Source organism: Lipotes vexillifer, unplaced genomic scaffold (genome assembly GCF_000442215.2).
Source record: "Lipotes vexillifer unplaced genomic scaffold, Lipotes_vexillifer_v1.1 scaffold699, whole genome shotgun sequence".
Taxonomy (NCBI): Eukaryota; Metazoa; Chordata; class Mammalia; order Artiodactyla; family Lipotidae; genus Lipotes; species Lipotes vexillifer.
The window spans coordinates 728,133-746,230 of NW_006788818.1; the positions used below are offsets into that span (position 1 = coordinate 728,133).

The following is an 18,098-nucleotide window of genomic DNA, read 5'->3' on the forward strand; positions in this document are numbered from 1 at the left end:
GTAGGGAAATGTTTTTTTTTTCCTAATAATTTAAAAATAATTTTTATTGGTAGCATAATCTTTGAGCAATCAATAAAATGGTGAAAGAAAATATTCTACTGCTGCTGTGGAGCAAAACAGCAGAAAATAGTGGTATCAGATTATGATTGATACCTAACTTCTGTCTCTGACTTTTTCTTTTTTTTTTTTTTTGCGGTACACGGGCCTCTCACTACTGTGGCCTCTCCTGTTGCAGAGCACAGGCTCAGCGGCCATGGCTCACGGGCCCAGCCGCTCCACAGCATGTGGGATCTTCCCGGACCGGGGCACGAACCCGTGTCTCCTGCATCGGCAGGCGGACTCTCAACCACTGCGCCACCAGGGAAGCCAGTAAAGAGACAAGTTTAAGGAGCCCCAGTTTATCTATCACTCAGCTTCAACAGTTATTACCCCTGTAGCTTTCTTTAGTCATTTATTCCCCTCCATATTTTTCCCTGACAGTATTTTAAAGCAAATCATATCATTTCACCCATAAAAACTTAAGTATCTACCAGGATACAGACTTTAAGAACACAATACAACTATCACACCTAATAAAATTAACACTAATTCTTTAATATCTGATGATTCTTTTAATGGTTATTTGATCATAATAGAATTTCATGTTTGGGAGGACTTTATAGTCTAAATCTCATGCAATGCTTGATTCTCCTTTATAGCATTGTTACATAATCATCATAACATTATAAGCAGCTTATTGTGTGTCTGTTATTATGTGCCAGATACTATGCTAGGCACTTTATGTATAATATCATATTTAACCTTTATAATCACCCTTTGAATTAGGCCAGCTCTTGTCTTTCTTTTTTTTTAAATAAATTTATTTATTTTTGGCTGTGTTGGGTCTTTGATGCTGCACGCCGGCTTTCTCTAGTTGCTGCGAGTGGGGGCTACTCTTCGTTGCTGCACAGGCTTCTCATTGCAGTGGCTTCTTTTTTTGCGGAGCTCGGGCTCTAGGTGCATGGACTTCAGTAGTTGTGGCTCCCGGGCTCTAGAGTGCAGGCTCAGTGGTTATGGCGCACGGGCTTAGTTGCTCCGTGGCATGTGGGATCTTCCTGGACCAGGGCTCGAACCCTTGTTCCCTGCATTGGCAGGCAGATTCTTAACCACTGTACCACCAGGGAAGTCCCAGGCCAGCTCTTTTCATATGGTGTTGTTTTACAGACTGCCGGCAGTCTCCAAGATTCTTTTTTTTTTTCTGTGTATTTATTTATTTTTGGCTGCATTGGGTCTTCGTTGCTGTGCATGGGCTTTCTCTAGTTGTGGCGAGCGGGAGCTACTCTTCGTTGAGGTGCGTGGGCTTTTTATTGTGTTGGCTTCTCTTGTTGTGGAGCATGGGCTCTAGGCATGCGGGCTTCAGTAGTTGTGGCGTGTGGGCTCAGTATTTGTGGCTCGCAGGCTCTAGAGTGCAGGCTCAATAGTTGTGGCACACGGGCTTAGTTGCTCTGCGGCATGTGGGATCTGCTCAGACTGGGGCTCGAACCTGTGTTCCCTGCATTGACAGGCGGATTCTTAACCACTGCGCCACCAGGGAAGCCCAGTCTCCAAGGTTCTGTTAAGGGGTCCATGAGGTCAAAATTATTTTCATAATAATACTAAGATATTATTTGCCCATTTCACTCTGTTGAAATGGTGGAGCACAAATCAAAGCAATGGCACCAGACTGTACTACTAGTCATTATATGCTTCACCAACATTCACTTTTATTTTTATTTATTTATTTATTTAAATTTTCCATTGTAGCCCTTTTTAAACATTGGCTTTATTTATTTATTTATTTTTCTTATTTTTGGCTGCATTGGGTCTTCATTGCTGCACACGGGTTTCTCTAGTTGCGGTGAGTGGGGGTTACTCTTCGTTACTGTGTGTGGGCTTCTCATTGCAGTGGCTTCTCTTGTTGCAGAGCACGGGTTTTTAGGCATGAGGGCTTCACTAGTTGCAGCATACGGGCTCAGTAGTTGTGGCTCATGGGCTCTAGAGCACAGGCTCAGTAGTTGTGGCGCACGGGATTAGTTGCTTCGCGGCATGTGGGATCTTCCCGGACCAGGCCGCGAACCCATGTCCGCTGCATTGTCAGGCAGATTCTTAACCACTGTGCTACCAGGGAAGTCCCACACTTTTACTTTTTAACTTGCAGTTAAAAATTAAAAAAAAATATTTTTAAACCTGCCAATTCACTTAAAAATTTTCATGATGAAGCAGTAAAGAGTATTGATTTTATTAAATCTGAAATACATCCTGTTTAATATTCTGTGTGATTTAATGGGAAGTAGACAGAAAGCACTTCAGCTGCATACTGAGGTACTCGTCTTGAAGAAAAGCACGTGTGTAATTGTTTTGCGTTCTCAGCTGCATTAGCCAGTTTTTTAATGCAACTCCGTTTTTACTTGAAAAAGTAACTGATTATTCAGACTTGGTTATTTGGCATACATTTCCTCAAAAATGAAATGAGCCAGTCCTTTAAGGACTGGTAAATGACTGATAGTATTTGTTGCTAATGACAAAATTCAAGCTTTCAAATGAAAATTAGAATTTTGGAAAATTTGTATTTGCCATCATGATCTTGACAGGTTCCAAATACTTAAACGACTTTTCTGATGAAGTTGGTGATTATTTTAATGAATGTCATTCTTTTCTTTTAATATCGTACAATGAAATGTGTCAACATTTGGAAAACTTGCATTACTCAGCCAACCAGTATTTTTCAGATATGAAATGCATGATGTTACAAAATCATGCATCTGTATAAAAGACCCATTCAAACTGCAAGATAGACCAATGGATTTTAATGTAATATGGTACAAAAAGTTCACTGATATGTTTTCAGATTTCACATTGCAACTAACCTTTAGGAAACAGCCATTGTTAAGTTTTGGTGTAGTATCAAAGAAGAATATTTTTAATCATCAATTCTTCCTTTTCCAACTACATATCTGTGTGAGATCAGGTTTCTTCATATATTACAACCATACAAAATATTGCAACAGATTGAATACAGAAGCAGGTAGGAAAATCTAGCTGTCTTCTAAGCCGCACATTAAAAAAAAATTTGTAGGGCTTCCCTGGTGGCGCAGTGGTTGAGAGTCCGCCTGCCGATGCAGGGTACGCGGGTTCGTGCCCCGGTCCGGGAGGATCCCGCATGCCTCGGAGCGGCTGGGCCCGTGGGCCATGGCCGCTGGGCCTGCGCGTCCGGAGCCTGTGCTCTGAGGCGGGAGAGGCCACAGCAGGGAGAGGCCCGTGTACTGCAAAAAAAAAAAAATTGTAAATATGTAAAGCAGTGTCACTCCTTAACTACATTTGGGGGAAATACTGTTATTTTTCACACAAAAAATTTTTCATGTTAAAGCATGAGTCGTTTATTGTTATTCATTAAGTCCCCTACATACAAACGAGTTCCGTTCAGAGAGCGTATTCGTGTCCAATTTGTTCCTAAGTCCAACAAAGTTAGCCTAGGTACCCAACTAACACAATCAGCTATATACTGTTGCTTTTACGCTTGCTTCTGGACATCCTGGGCTTGAAATAAAGACACTCTACTGCTATACTCTACAGTACTGTACAAAGTACACAAAAGCACAACCACTTGTAGAGAATGCAAGCACGTGACAATGTATGCCAGACACGTGAACTAACTTACGTGATTGGACATGCAAACACACATTCACATCTTTGAAAGTTCACAACTTGAAGGTTCATAAGTAGGGGACTTACTGTTCTTTAAAGATTTAATCAATAGTTTTCAATTTTATTAGTTTTAATTTCTAATATAGTAAATATTGATAGAAATAACTCACATTAAAAAAAACTCTTTAGAGTCCTCAGTAATTATTGAGAGTGAAGGGATCCTGAGGTCAAAAAGTTTGAGAACCCCTGAGTTAGGCAGTAAGACTAAAACCTGGGCTGTGGAGTCCGCCTCTCTTGCTTTGAATTCAGGCTCCATTCCTTATTAGCTTTATGACTCAGTAAGTTGTTTAAACTCTCTAAGTTTCAGTTTTTTCGTCGGAAAAATAAGACTGATAATGTGAATTTTCTGATTGTTAAATTAGAAATTCATGTAAAGTGCTTTGCACAATGATTCTTATTCCATTTTGCAAGTAATGAATGTGAGTCTGGGTTTAGAGAACTGCTCTTTGGAACTGAGTTTAAACCCAAATAGGTGAAACGATCTCAGAGGACAGGTGGATATGGTCCACTTGATGTTCTGTGAGGTATACAGATAGAAATTGAGCAATAATCGATCTCCATGATTAGAAAATTTAGAGGTCTGTCATCTTGGAATTTACTTGCTCCTTTTTGGAAAGATTGGCAATCCTCACAAACAGAAAGCAAAATGGAAATTTTAATTATGTCCAACAATGTGACATTTTAACCAGTCCAAAGAGACTTCTGCTTAGGCAGAAGCATTTACTGTGCATTGGAAAATACAAGTAAATACTACCCTGCTCCTCAGATAAATAGAAGATAGCCTACGTACATGGAATTCTTAGTAATGGCCCTTTGCCTAGACAGAGACCGTGAAGCTATAATTAACACTAAATTTACAGTAGCAAATCAAGCTTTAAAACGAATTGTCCTCCATTTATGGGGACTAAGATGGTATGTAAAGTTGTCAGTTGTCCCCCACTTAATTATTTGAAACCACAGTCCTTAATTAGAAGATGCAACATTATTAAAAGGCTGTCACAACCCCGCCAGATAAAAACTGCTGACCACAAGCATGTAGACCCCAAATTGGCGGAAACCAGAAGGTGGGTGACGCTTGAAACTTCACCTTGTTGCCAACCAATCAGAGAATTGTCCATGAGCTGGTCATGCACCCTGTAGCCCCCTCCCTCACACTGCCTTTAAAACCTTTGTCTCCTAACCAGCAACTTGGAGATCGTTTTAGGACATTAATCCACTATCTTCCCAGGTTGCTGGCCTCCTGAATAAAGCAACTTTTCCCATTTAAAAAAAAAAAAAAAAAGGCTGTCACATAACATTGGAACTCATTGAATGGCTCTATATCCTGACTCCACTTGCTCAAAATAAATACAGGGAAATTTTGTTATAACTTCTCTTTTTAATGAGCAAAAGTTAACCAGTGCCAAAGCTCCCTGGTTAGGTACTTCTGTAAGTTGCAGTAATTTCAAGTAGTAAATTATTAGGTGGTACTGAATAAATTCAGGACAGTACTCCTAATGGTTTAGAGCTGTCTAATCTCTTCCCAGATAGTTTGTCACTACTTTCAAGAGTTTTCAAACATTTAGGAAAAACCATAGTCTTTAAAATGTTAAGTTGAAAATAATTTAAGTTTAATTTGTGATTTAAATTTGTAAAATATATGTTTGTATTTATGCACAGGTATCTGTGGTTGGTGGGATTATGGGAGATTTTCTTTTTTTTTTTTTCTATGCTCTTAAAGATATTTTCCAAATTTTATACAATGAATGAATGATTTTTATAATCAGAAAAAGCTTCCTGAAACAATTGTGTCCTAAAGCCGTTAGGTGGGATAGAGCAAGATAGTCATCCATGCTGAGAGGCAGTCTGGCTGGGGATATTGGGGCCTAAGCAGGGTGAGGAGAATGTACATTGTGGGGGGCCAGCCTGGCAGGGGAAGTCAGAGCTGAAATAGGATGAAAAGGGAGTTGTGAAGGCCTGCAGAGGGCATCCCTATGGGATGGTACCTGATACAGGTGTTGAAGCCTAAGCCGGGTGAAAAAGATGTCTATGGAAGAGGTAGCCTAACACCAGGAGTCAGAACCTGAGTGAGGTAAGGAGGACATGTGTGGGGAGCAGCCTAGCATGGGGAATTCAGAGTCTAAGCCAGTGAAGAGGGCACCCACGTGGAGGAGAGGTCAGTGGCAGCACAGAGAGATTGGTTATGTACAGGGGGTTGATCAAATGAGTCAATGTATTGTATTAAGGATAATGGGAGCCAGGTTTCTGACTGTCAGTAAAGGGAGATGCAAATTAGAGTGAGAGAAATTAAAATGAACCCTGTGGTGTTGCATTAAAACTGGAGGTTTCAGTGTAAACTCATTGTTTCCAATAGATAGATGGATGGATAGATAGATGTTAGATAGATAGAGATGTAAATAGGTATACACACACACACACACACACACACACACACACACACACGCACGCATACTCACATACTCTGACTCTACGTTGTGCCAGAAGGAGGTGCTCAAAAAATGATAGGAAATGGTCAGAGGGACACAGAATCCAGCTTAGAAAGGCTCCCCCTAACCAAATCTGGGACGATTTAAGCACTAAAATAAATAAGGAAAATAATTGATTATATTACATTGAATAAGCTGAGAATCCCTGAGTCCATACTGATATAAATGAGTGAATAGATTAAAAGTTTGACAAGGAATAGACTATTTCCAAATACATTCCCACAGAATATTTATTAATTACAAAGAGGTAAAGAGGAATTTCATGGAAGAGAAGCCCGGCAGACAATCACTGATCAAAACGAACATCTCCTGGAAGAGACAAATTGAAATCATGTTCCCCCTGATAGGATGCAGTGAGAACACAGGGTCACTTCTGTGATATTCCTGTGAAAGATGTATAACTTATGGGGTCAATTTGTGGAGAAACATCAGACAGGCCCAAATTGAGGGGCATTCTATAGAATAACTGGCCTGTAATCTTTAGAAGTTCAAGATTAGGAAAGTCAAAGAAAGACTAAGAAACTTTTCCAGACTGAAGAGTACGAAAGAGAGATGAACTAAATGAAACTCCATGAGGCTAAACTGGATTCTTCTGCCATACAGAACATTTTGGAAATAACTGGGTAAACTTGAATGGGGTCTGAGGATTAGATGGCAGTAATGTATTACTGTTTATTTCCTTGTTTTCAGAGTCCTGTGGAGGTTATGTAGGAGAATGTCCTTGTTTGTAGGAATTACACACCAGAGTACTTGGGAGTGATTGGTCATCAGGTTGACAATTTGCTCTCAAATGGTTCAGGAAAAATTGTTTGTATTGTAGGTAACTTTTAAGTGTGTTTCAAAATTTTTTTAGTTATATAAAAAAATGTTAAATGCAAAGCATCAGCCAAACCTCAAATATAAATATTATTTTCAACTAACAAGGAAAGTCATAGTTTTAAAGATCTCTTACTACCTACCCTTAATACAATTTTAAAGCATGCTTACTTATTAGAAAATCATTTAACTACATAGTTTGAAATTTAAATCTGTATTCAAATTGATTGACCCCGTTAATGTCCCTTAGAGTTGGAGGAGTATGGGGAAGATTTCATCATGATTGCTTCATTTAATGTCTTAAAACTTGTCTTCAAATTCAAGTGATTAAAATTATTTCTCGGGCGTCCTTGGTGGCGCAGTGGTTGAGAGTCCGCCTGCTGATGCAGGGGACACAGGTTCGTGCCCCGGTCTGGGAAGATCCCACATGCAGTGGAGCGGCTAGGCCCGTGAGCCATGGCCGCTGAGCCTGCGCGTCCGGAGCTTGTGCTCCACAACAGGAGGGGCCACAACAGTGAGAAGCCCGCATACCGCAAAAAAAAAAAAAAAAAAAAAAATTATTTCTCTTTTATGAGTTGCTTATGATGTACCACTGTACCAGAAACCTAAGGGTGCAATAATAATAAACATTTATATTTTACAAAGCAGTTTCACAAGCATTATCTCATTTTATCCTACCAGTCACATTCATTCATTCATCAAAGATTAAAAAAATCATTGCCTATACTAGTCTCAGGAAGTAGGTATTATTATGCTTCTTACTTTATGGTTAGGAGATTGAGGTCACCACTCTTAAGTGCAGGGGCTAGGATTCCAGCTGCAGTGATGTGACTTGGGTCCTGGCTAAAGCCTGCTACCTTAAACTGAGTCATAACTTGCCTATGACCATGTAATCCCTCCACACTTGTTTCTTCGTCAGCAAAGTGAAAGTGTTGGACTCTATAATCTTCAAGCTCCATTCCAGCTTCGAATCCTAAAATTCAAGCCATCAATAATACTAACACTAACAACAACAAAGACAAAAAAACCCAAAAACCCATAAAATGAGAGTAACCTTAACTAGAAAAGTATATAATTTATATGAGGAAAAAGAAAACTACAAAAATTTCCTGAGATGTTTTTAATGACTTGAATATTCAGACTTGCATGTGTTTATTTTCCCATTCTCCTTTTTTGTGTTCAATTTCAGAGTCATTAATAAAAAGCATTCAGGTATGATGGTTTAGCGCTTGTGGAAGGAAGTTTTTATTCTGAGATGCTGAGTCATTAACAAATCTGCAGTTTCTTTCCTGAGATTTTTTTTTATGGGGGGGTGTTATTCCAGGGAACCCTTTGTTCTTTTTAATGAGGATAAAGACAGATGGGTTTGGAAGAGACTTTCTCTTGTTAAATGAATAGGTCACTGCTGCTTTTTATAGCTGGAGGCTGGCAGTCTTATGGGAAATAGGCATTTACATGGTTTTTCTTTGGGGGTATGGCTGCTTTATTGTTACTATGAATTTCTGTTTGCTTGGTCTGAATTGCACAGCACTAGGAGTAATATTTTTTTCTTCAAAGCTCAACATAACAGCTCATGAGCACTTTTCAAAAGAGAAGAAAGTTATAAAGGAGAAGGCAAGACTGTCACAGTGAGTGTTTAGACAGTGAGGCTGATTGTTTTCAAACAAATTTAATTCATTATATGCCTAGTAATGAAGACATCTTAATAACAGAGAAAACAGCCCCATTATCTACATGCCTCTATTAACCAATTTATTTTGTTTAGGTCAGTGGGCAGGACACCATCTATTACCAGAAATTTTCTTTTCATCAAGCCTGCCCCCATTAAGAATCCCGTTAAGCAACTTCAGCTGCCCTCCTGTTTAATTTCCATATTAACTCAGTTCAGGGATAGGGAGAGAAAAAGGCAGCTAAGAGGATATTGTAAGTTGTACCATGCCCTCAGAGGATTTAATTTGGTCACCTCCTTGGCAAGATAAATTAGTGGGAGGAGTTTACATGTGTTGGAAAAAAGGCCTAAGGAGAGGGAGGGGCAGAACTGATGGTGGATGAGGTAGCTTTAAAGAAATTTAGAAGGTTTTATTTTTTAACTTTTTTTTTTCTGATAGCTTTTGGTGACTTTTGGTTTCTCCAAGGTCTCTTTTTCTAAGGCGTATTTCAATTATTTAGACACAGGTAGTGATAAGAGTCCTTTTCTATACATAATAGTCTACTTTTAGGGCTATGAAATATATCTACATACATATTGGTATGTATATGTTTATATAAAGTACAAGAAATATACAAATGTTATTATTGTAAATGTTGACACTGTGACACTGAAAGTCTTTTTGTTTTTCTTCTGTCAAAGGTCCATGACTCCAGCTCAGGCTGACCTGGAATTTCTTGAGAATGCCAAAAAGTTGTCTATGTATGGTGTTGACCTTCATAAAGCAAAGGTAATGGTAACTTTGGCCTTTATTAATATGCATGTATCAGACCTGTGTCATATAATATTTCTTACCAACCTTTATCTGGGGCATTACAAAACGTTCAGAGGAGATAGTAATTCTTGTTGGAATTTTAAGTCTATCAGTTGAACCAGTCAAGTGTATTAAGTGTATCAGTTGAATTGCCCTTTTACAATTCCACCATCAGAACGAAGTTTCACACCTAAGCAACCATAAGGATCAAAAGATATAGCACCGAGAGCAAAAGAAATGATAATTTCCTAAAATGCAGATACACTTGAAAATATAGAGTGACAGTGAGGCATGTTTCACAGACAACATCACCTATATCAGAATCACCCGGGGTGTTTATTAAATATGCAGATTCCTGAGCTCCTCCCAGATTTAGTGAATTACTTTGGAGGAGAGGCTAAGTCTCCAGATTTAATGAATATCCCAAATGATCCTCCTTCATGCTTGAATCTGAGAACCATTGGCGTAAGGTAGTGGTTCTCAAAGTGTGGTCTCTGAACCAGCATTTAGCATCATCTAGGAACTTGTTAGAAATGCTCATGTCAGGTCCCATCCCAGTCTCACTGAATCAGAAACTATGTGGGTGGATCCCAGCAGTCTGTTTTAACAAGCTCTCCAGGGGATTCTAATGCACAGGGGAGGAACCACAGTGGCTCATTTGAGAACCACTGGGTTAGGGATTTGGAAACTTGAGCTTTCATCCTAGTTCTACCTAATACAACCTAACACAACGAATACTTAAGGGATGTCACTTGACTTGTCTCATCTTCAGCTACTGAAATGTCTGGGGCGGTTGAGGAGTTTATGAGAGAAAGAAAGGGCTCAAGGGATGATCTGAGGTTCATTTAGAGAAATTTAACTAGGATGCGTGTTGGGGAATCAAAACCATGTCCAGTGAGAAACAGGCAAAGGAATAGGGATACTTAACCCACAGAAGGGAAAGTTTAGGAAAGATATAATGTCAGTCTTCATGGATTTCAAGGATTAACTTGTGAAGTAAAGATTTTACTATGGCTCCAAGATACAACACTAGAGCCGGTAAAATGAAAACTGCAGGGAAATACTTTTCAGCCCAGTTGGACAAATTGTCTCACAGAGCTATTTCAAAGATGGGATGGGCTACCTCAGAAGGGATTGAGTTTTCTATCACTAGAGATATTCCAGGTTAGGCAGAATAATCACTTGGTAGGAATTTAGAAAAGGACATTCAAACATTTGGTGGGTGATTGGACTAAAATGACTTTTCAGGTTTCTCCCAACCTGAATATCTGTATCTGAAGTTTCTTCCTTATTTACATTCTAGTAACTAATAAAATTTCATTGCATGTTAGTGAGTTTTCTTAAGATGTTGCTCTGGATTGTTTTGGGCTGGGTACTGTGACTTCTGTGACTCTCAAAAGCAGATGATAGGAAGATCAGATCAGGTTCAGAACTGAAATTGTTAGGTTTTGCTTCTCAATTTCTCCTGGAGGCTGGTGTCAATTCAGTAATTATCAGGATTACATGAGGAGTCAGGCAGCATATTTCTACAGCAAATGTTGTAAAGCAAATTGTTTCTCCAAAACATATAGTTAAAAGAGAGATGTAGTTGTATCCACAGCCTTTAAAAGCTTAAGGGGACATCTTCTGGGAAATTCTGTTATGTAGTCATTGAATTGAAGCTGAATATAATTTCTTCTTCTCTCTATTGTGCTTGTACATAACACACGTAGGCACTAATATGTTTCTTTATACTCATTTTGGGAAAAGGAGCAGTCTAGAAGCATATAACTCCGGTCTTTTATTACTTATCTAAATAAATGGTTATCTGTAGAGATTAACTCAGGTGAAATTTATTTTCCTTGAATTACAGACATAGATGATTAATATTATATATTTAATTAAAATTTTTCTTCAATAAAGAGGCATGCAAATATGGCTTTATTGGTAACTTACTGTTCCTTTTTGACCTGAGGATAATATTTATAACTTACTATACTTAAAAAAAAAACTTACTATACTTAACATCAGTAATTATAAAAATCTGAGTTCTCTCATACTGAGTTTATAAGGAATAGAGTCAACTCCTATACTTATGGTTTTTGGAGGGATGACCACTTTATCATAGAAAAACAAGAATTATAGTTGTGCATGTATATTTGGTAGTATACATAGCCCTATGCCCTGGCCTCCAGGAAGTCCTGGTGGTCTGCTGACTTAAACATACATGTATACGACATGCAGCTACCATAGCTACCATAGTAATTTTTTGCTGACTATGATAATGATAGCTTTGAGTACTTCAGAACTGGGAGACCAAAATGCCTGCCCTAGGATTTTCATATACAGACAGGCATGGTGAAAATAAATTAGTGTCTCTTTTTGAATTATTAAGGGAAGCCTTTTTTTTTTTATTCATTTATTTATTTATTGGCTGTGTTGGGTCTTTGTTGCTGCACGCAGGCTTTCTCTAGTTGCGGCGAGCAGGGGCTATTCTTCATTGTGGTGCGCGGGCTTCTCATTGCAGTGGCTTCTCTTGCTGCGGAGCACGGGCTCTAGGCCTGCGGGCTTCAGTAGTTGTGGCACCCAGGCTCAGTAGTTGTGGCTCGCGGGCTCTAGAGCGCAGGCTCAGTAGTTGTGGCGCACGGGCTTAGTTGCTCCGCGGCATGTGGGATCTTCCCCGACCAGGGCTCGAACCCGTGTCCCCTGCATTGGTAGGCAGATTCTTAACCACTGCACCACCAGAGAAGTCCCAGGGAAGCCTTTTTGGAGGCTGCAGAGGCTCAGTTTTATGAGAGGAGTGTTGTGAAGGTAGATGAGGTGCAAGCCGAGTGACATTTCACAGTGGCTCTGAGGGGTGGTGATGGTGGCTGTATTACTCCTCATAGCAGTCGATTCCTTCAGTAGGTAAGATGTGTGTATGTCCATGTTTCTTGGACAAAAGAAAAGCAGATGTTCCCTCAGTCACTAATAATGAACTAAATAATTGATAGTAATGGTTGAAGGTTTAAGCTTAGTGTATGTTGTTACTAAAATACCTTGAAATTTCCTAATTTATCAACCTACATGAATCAAGATTTTTATAAATATGAAGCAAAGAATTTACTAATATTTTCCGTAATAAGTTATGATTAATAATGTGGGCAGGGGCTTCCCTGGTGGCACAGTGGTTGAGAGTCTGCCTGCCGATGCAGGGGACATGGGTTCGTGCCCCGGTCCGGGAAGATCCCACATGCTGCAGAGCCTGCGTGTCCGGAGCCTGTGCTCTGCAACAGGAGAGGCCACAATAGTGAGAGGCCCGTGTATGGCTAAAAAAAATAATAATAATAAAAAAATAATAATGTGGGCAGGTAACAAACTCAGTGTAAACACTTATTGAGCATGTTGTCAATAACAGTATTTGGAGTGATATAGCAATGATTTAGATACAGTTTCCACCCTCAAGGACTGAATTTTAATTTTTTTATAGTTGTTTTCCTCATTATAAAGGTGATATATTAATAATATGTGTATATGTATATATATATATATATTATCCATACAAAATTGTATGTGCCTAGAAAATAGGATAATCCTGGAAATTATCAAATCAGTACTGGTTACTGTTAAAGAGTGTGGGAGGAGGAGGGTAGATTTTTTTGTAATTTTACACATTTCTGTATTGTTTGAATTTCTTACATACATGTGTTAGTTTTTTCACATTTGAATGCTTTTTAAAAGATAATACATGTTTATTGTAATTGGAAAGTATAGAAAACTGAAATGAAAAATTGTTCATAATTGCACCACCTAAAGAATGCCATTATTAACATTTTGGTGTATTCATCTTTCTTCTATGTATATTTTTTATATTGTTGGTATCAAATTATGTATGCAATTTTATCCTGCTTTATATTGCTTAATGTTACAACATAATTATTTTCCCATTTATCTCCCAAATTCTATTTAAGTTTTAATGGCCACATTGTATTTCACTATATGGATGAACAATAATTTAACCCTAATGCTTGGATACTTAGATTATATCCAGTTTTTCACTCTTATAACATTCTGAACATTATCATGTGTAAAGCTTTTTCTGTGATTTGAATTATTTCCTTAGAACAGATTATAGAAATAGAATTACTGAGTCTGATTTGGACATTTTAAAAATATTTGTGGTAGGTAATAACATTGATTTTTAAATGTAGTATAGTAACAACATTTTTACGTAGACCAAATAGTCCCGTGGGTTATGGTTGTTAGGTTAAACTTTATTTTTCATTGTATTCTTTGTAACTGTATTTGGTTGTTAATATCTTCAGATTGTCTAATAATAGTCGACTATGTTGAGCACTTTGCTCAAGACTGAAACGCTAATGCTTTTTTTCCGCAGGACTTGGAGGGAGTGGATATCATCCTAGGTGTCTGCTCTAGTGGCCTTCTGGTTTACAAAGATAAGCTGAGAATTAACCGCTTTCCTTGGCCCAAAGTGCTGAAGATTTCTTACAAACGTAGCAGCTTTTTCATTAAGATTCGGCCTGGAGAGGTACAGAATTTGTGTTTCCCTTTCCTCCTGAAATCAAACACAGACCATGTCTAAAACATCTCTTCATTCCTGTTTTCCTTGTTATGTCATCTATGAGGTCTCTCTATAGCTAACTGTTTAGGTGCTGATATTTTGTTTCCTAATCAGTCCCGTGATGCTTCTTCTCTTCCTTCCTATTTGTTTTCTGGACAGTTCTCTTCATGTAGGTAAATGTACCATGGCCAAAAGTGAAATTTGGATTAATAAACTTGTTCCTTGTTTACTCCAGGTAAAGGCTTGATGGAAAATATTTTTAAATTAAGTAGCATGAGATTTTTAAATTGTGGGGTTAAATTACTTATGTTTTATACCACCAGTCCCTTACCTTATATAATTATTTGTATATGTAGGTTCTAGTAGTTACTGGGAATGTGTCCTAGGGTCAAGATCTAGATTTTTAGTAGAGTTGGAGGTTCAACTTTGTACCAGATAACTCAGTTACTAGTTGGTGATCAATTTTCAGAATATACTAATGCTGGCCAAATTTAACTTTTATATTAAAGAGCCATCATGGTATAGCAGAAAGTTGTTCAAGTAGGAATTAAATTAAAAAAAAAAGTTCTAGTGCTTACTCTGCCACCTACTAAGTAAAAGACCCTGGATAAAGTGTTCCTTACCATTCAAGGGGGATAATACCTGCTCTGTCAAGGTTGATTTGAAGATCAAATGAGATGACAGAGGTGAAAGCTCTGAACAGGAAAGCATCGTACTAATGTAAAGAGGCTTTTTTGTGTATATATCACCATCTGCTGGTGAAAAATGGCTCATTATTTGAACATGGAAATACTGAATGTGCAGCCTTAAAATTTCGGATAAGGATTATCATTGAAGCATTTATTTATACCATAGTTATTTACCTGTGCCTAGCAAAGGTCAAAGAGTTTCAAATCCGAGAGTCATTCAGTCAACAAATATTTATTGATGGCTTTCTTTGTGTGAGACACTATTCTAGGGGCTAGGAACAGTAAATATCAATAGAAGAGTCCATTCCTCAACAATTTTTTTTTTTTTTTAACATCTTTATTGGAGTATAATTGCTTTACAATGGTGTGTTAGTTTCTGCTTTATAACAAAGTGAATCAGCTATACATATACATATATCCCCATATCTCCTCCCTCTTGCGTCTCCCTCCCTCCCACCCTCCCTATCCCACCCCTCTACGTGGTCTCAAAGCACCGAGCCTATCTCCCTGTGCTATGCGGCTGCTTCCCACTAGCTATTTTACATTTGGTAGTATATATAAGTCCATGCCACTCTCTCACTTCGTCCCAGCTTCCCCTTCCCCTTCCCTGTGTCCTCAAATCCATTCCTCAACAGTCTTATATTTTAATGTGGGAAGGCAGGAAAAAAAAAACCAACATATATATATATATATATATATATATATGATAATGGGAAGTACTTGGTTTCTTTAAATGTTAACTATATAATATATAATAAAAATGCAAAATTCTTACTTAAGAAAGCAATAAAGAACAACAGTAGGATTTTGAGAAGTGTAGTATAGTATTGTGACTACAACAGATGATTCAGAAGTAGCATGGTGTAGTGGCAGCCATGAAATTCTGGTTCTGCCACTTAATAGCTGTGAGACTAAGCAGGTGACTTCTCTGATATCAGTTTCTTCATGTATAAAAATGCAGATGATACTGTCTGATCATAGTGTTATTGGCAATAATAGGCACTAGAAGTAAATGTCAGTGTCCTTTCCATATTATAAAGCATGCTTAAGGCAGAAAAAAAAGAGGCAAGAGACTAGCAGGACAGTGTTTCCAGTAGCCCTGGCAGGATGTGGTCTACTTTAGTCAAAGAAGTATCTAGATAAGCTAATGATCAATCAAAGAAAAAAAAGGCATTTAATAATTCAGTAATCTGGTTTGAGCCACAATCTTTAGTTCCTATTACTAAAAACGATTGCATAATAATATTAGTTGATTGGAGGAATCATCTGCTATCCTATTCCCTGATTATTGAGTAGTCTAGTATCCTAAATACAGACAGTAACTAAGGAAGAGCAGTGTCTGGACAATCAAAATGTGACTTAATTGTGTCTCAGAATAATATACAGTGTATATGTGTGTGTGTGTGTGTGTGTGTGTATGTGTGTTTCTGAACAAAATAAGATGTGTAAACGATATAAGATGCATTCCCTGGCTTCCTTGCTGTGGAAAAAACCACTCTCAGTGAGTAAATTTCTTTTGATAAGTAGCAAAACATTTCAAATGATATTTTATGTCCTTAGACTAGTAACTTTCTTTTTATTCACAATGATCTCTTCTGCAGCACCATATTTCTCTGGTCCTGTATCACTGTAGTTGAATAATACTTTATGTTCCATGTTTGCTTGTGTATTTATAGCAAGAACAGTATGAAAGTACCATCGGATTCAAACTTCCCAGTTACCGAGCAGCTAAGAAATTATGGAAAGTCTGTGTAGAGCATCACACGTTTTTCAGGTATTGTTCTCACTTAAGTATTTTTCAAGGATAAATTATTTATGCATGCTTCTATTTTAAACCTGCTATTGAAATTTCCTTCTTTGCATGGCTGGCCGTCTTTTATTTAGCTCAGGTGAGATCATCTTAAGCAAGATAAAATGAGTCTAGTTCTCCTTCTTTGGGTTGAAAAACACTGTCTTAATATTCCCAGAGCACCTTTCTGTGTATGGTAGAAGGATGAGGGAAATAAGAAATAGGAACCTGTGTTTACTAGAGGCTCTGTGATTGCCCTAACTGGAGCTAAAACCAGTCTTGTCAGGAAGAGGTACCCTGACTTAGCTGCACATGGAATTTCTCTAAGGAGTGCTTAACTACTCTGTGGGACTCTTATACTCGAAGGTTAAAGATGTGAAGCTGATCGTTATCTTAGTTCTAATCAACCCCAGAAAGGGAGCACAGAGAACCATCTTTGAAGCACAGTTGTATCAGATAAACAGAAGACAGAAGAAAGTTTCATCTCCTTTGCTTTTCAAGAGGACATATAATTAACCCCTTGTGTTCACTTACCAAGCATTTTCTGTGCGCTTACCCTTTGTATAGGCACTGTACTAGGCATTGGGAATATATCACTAGATAGTTCTAGCCCCTGTCCTGATGGAACATAAAATCTAGCAGACAAATAATTACTTCTGTTGAAAGGAGAGCCAGCTAGTTGCCAGTTTGCCTTTTTAAGAAAATATCTTTATTATAGAAAATTGCATGTATAGCACAATGAAGAGAATAGTATAATGAACTCCTCTGGTCCCAAACTCCACCTTCAACAATTATCACCCCAAGGTCAATCTTGCTTCATCTATATCCCCACTCACTCCTTCCTACTACTTCTCAGATTATTTTGAAGCAAATCCCAGACTTCATGCCATGTTGTTCATAAATAAACTTGACTCTTTATGAATGGCTCTCAAGAGAGAGAATCATGATAACTTTTTCTTCTATTTGTAATTTCATATCATACTTAGCACTAAAGAACACTGGACAGAAAGACAAGTCAGGGAAAATAACATTTCAATTCTCATTTCAAATAAAACATGAGGCTACACCTTATATTCGATTAAAGAATCTTAATTATTGGCATTAAGATATTTCTTTATGTTTTCACCATCTTCTTTAAAACCAAGAAAATAGAGTTTTAAAAGAGGGTGAGGAAGAGTAAAAAGAGTTTTTTTCCCTTTTCTTTTTTTTGTGGTACGCGGGCCTCTCACCATTGTGGCCTCTCCCGCTGCGGAGCACAGGCTCCGGACGCGCCGGCTCAGCGGCCATGGCTCACAGGCCCAGCCGCTCCGCGGCATGTGGGATCTTCCCGGACGGGGGCACGAACCCGTGTCCCCTGCATTAGCAGGGGGACTCTCAACCACTGCGCCATCATGGAAGCCCCTCCCTTTTCTTTTAATTGAAGTATAGTTGATTTACAATGTTGTGTTTGTTTCAGGTGTACACCAAAGTGTTTCAGTTATACATATATATATTTTCAGATTCTTTTCCCTTATAAGTGATTACAAAATATTGAGTATAGTTCCCTGTACTATATAATAGGTCCTTGTTGGTTATCTGTTTTATATATAGCAG

At 38.2% G+C, this 18,098-nt stretch overlaps 1 protein-coding gene across 8 annotated transcripts in view; it reads left to right on the top strand.

The window, feature by feature from the left end:
- Nucleotides 1-18,098, top strand: part of EPB41 (erythrocyte membrane protein band 4.1) — a 207,941-nt gene that overhangs the window by 111,322 nt on the left and 78,521 nt on the right. For all 8 annotated transcript variants that reach the window (XM_007461822.1, XM_007461825.1, XM_007461824.1 and 5 more), the window contains 3 exons: nt 9,376-9,463; nt 13,842-13,994; nt 16,393-16,490. In XM_007461822.1, coding sequence (XP_007461884.1) covers nt 9,376-9,463; nt 13,842-13,994; nt 16,393-16,490 — 339 coding nt within the window. The remainder of the gene's footprint in view (nt 1-9,375; nt 9,464-13,841; nt 13,995-16,392; nt 16,491-18,098) is intronic.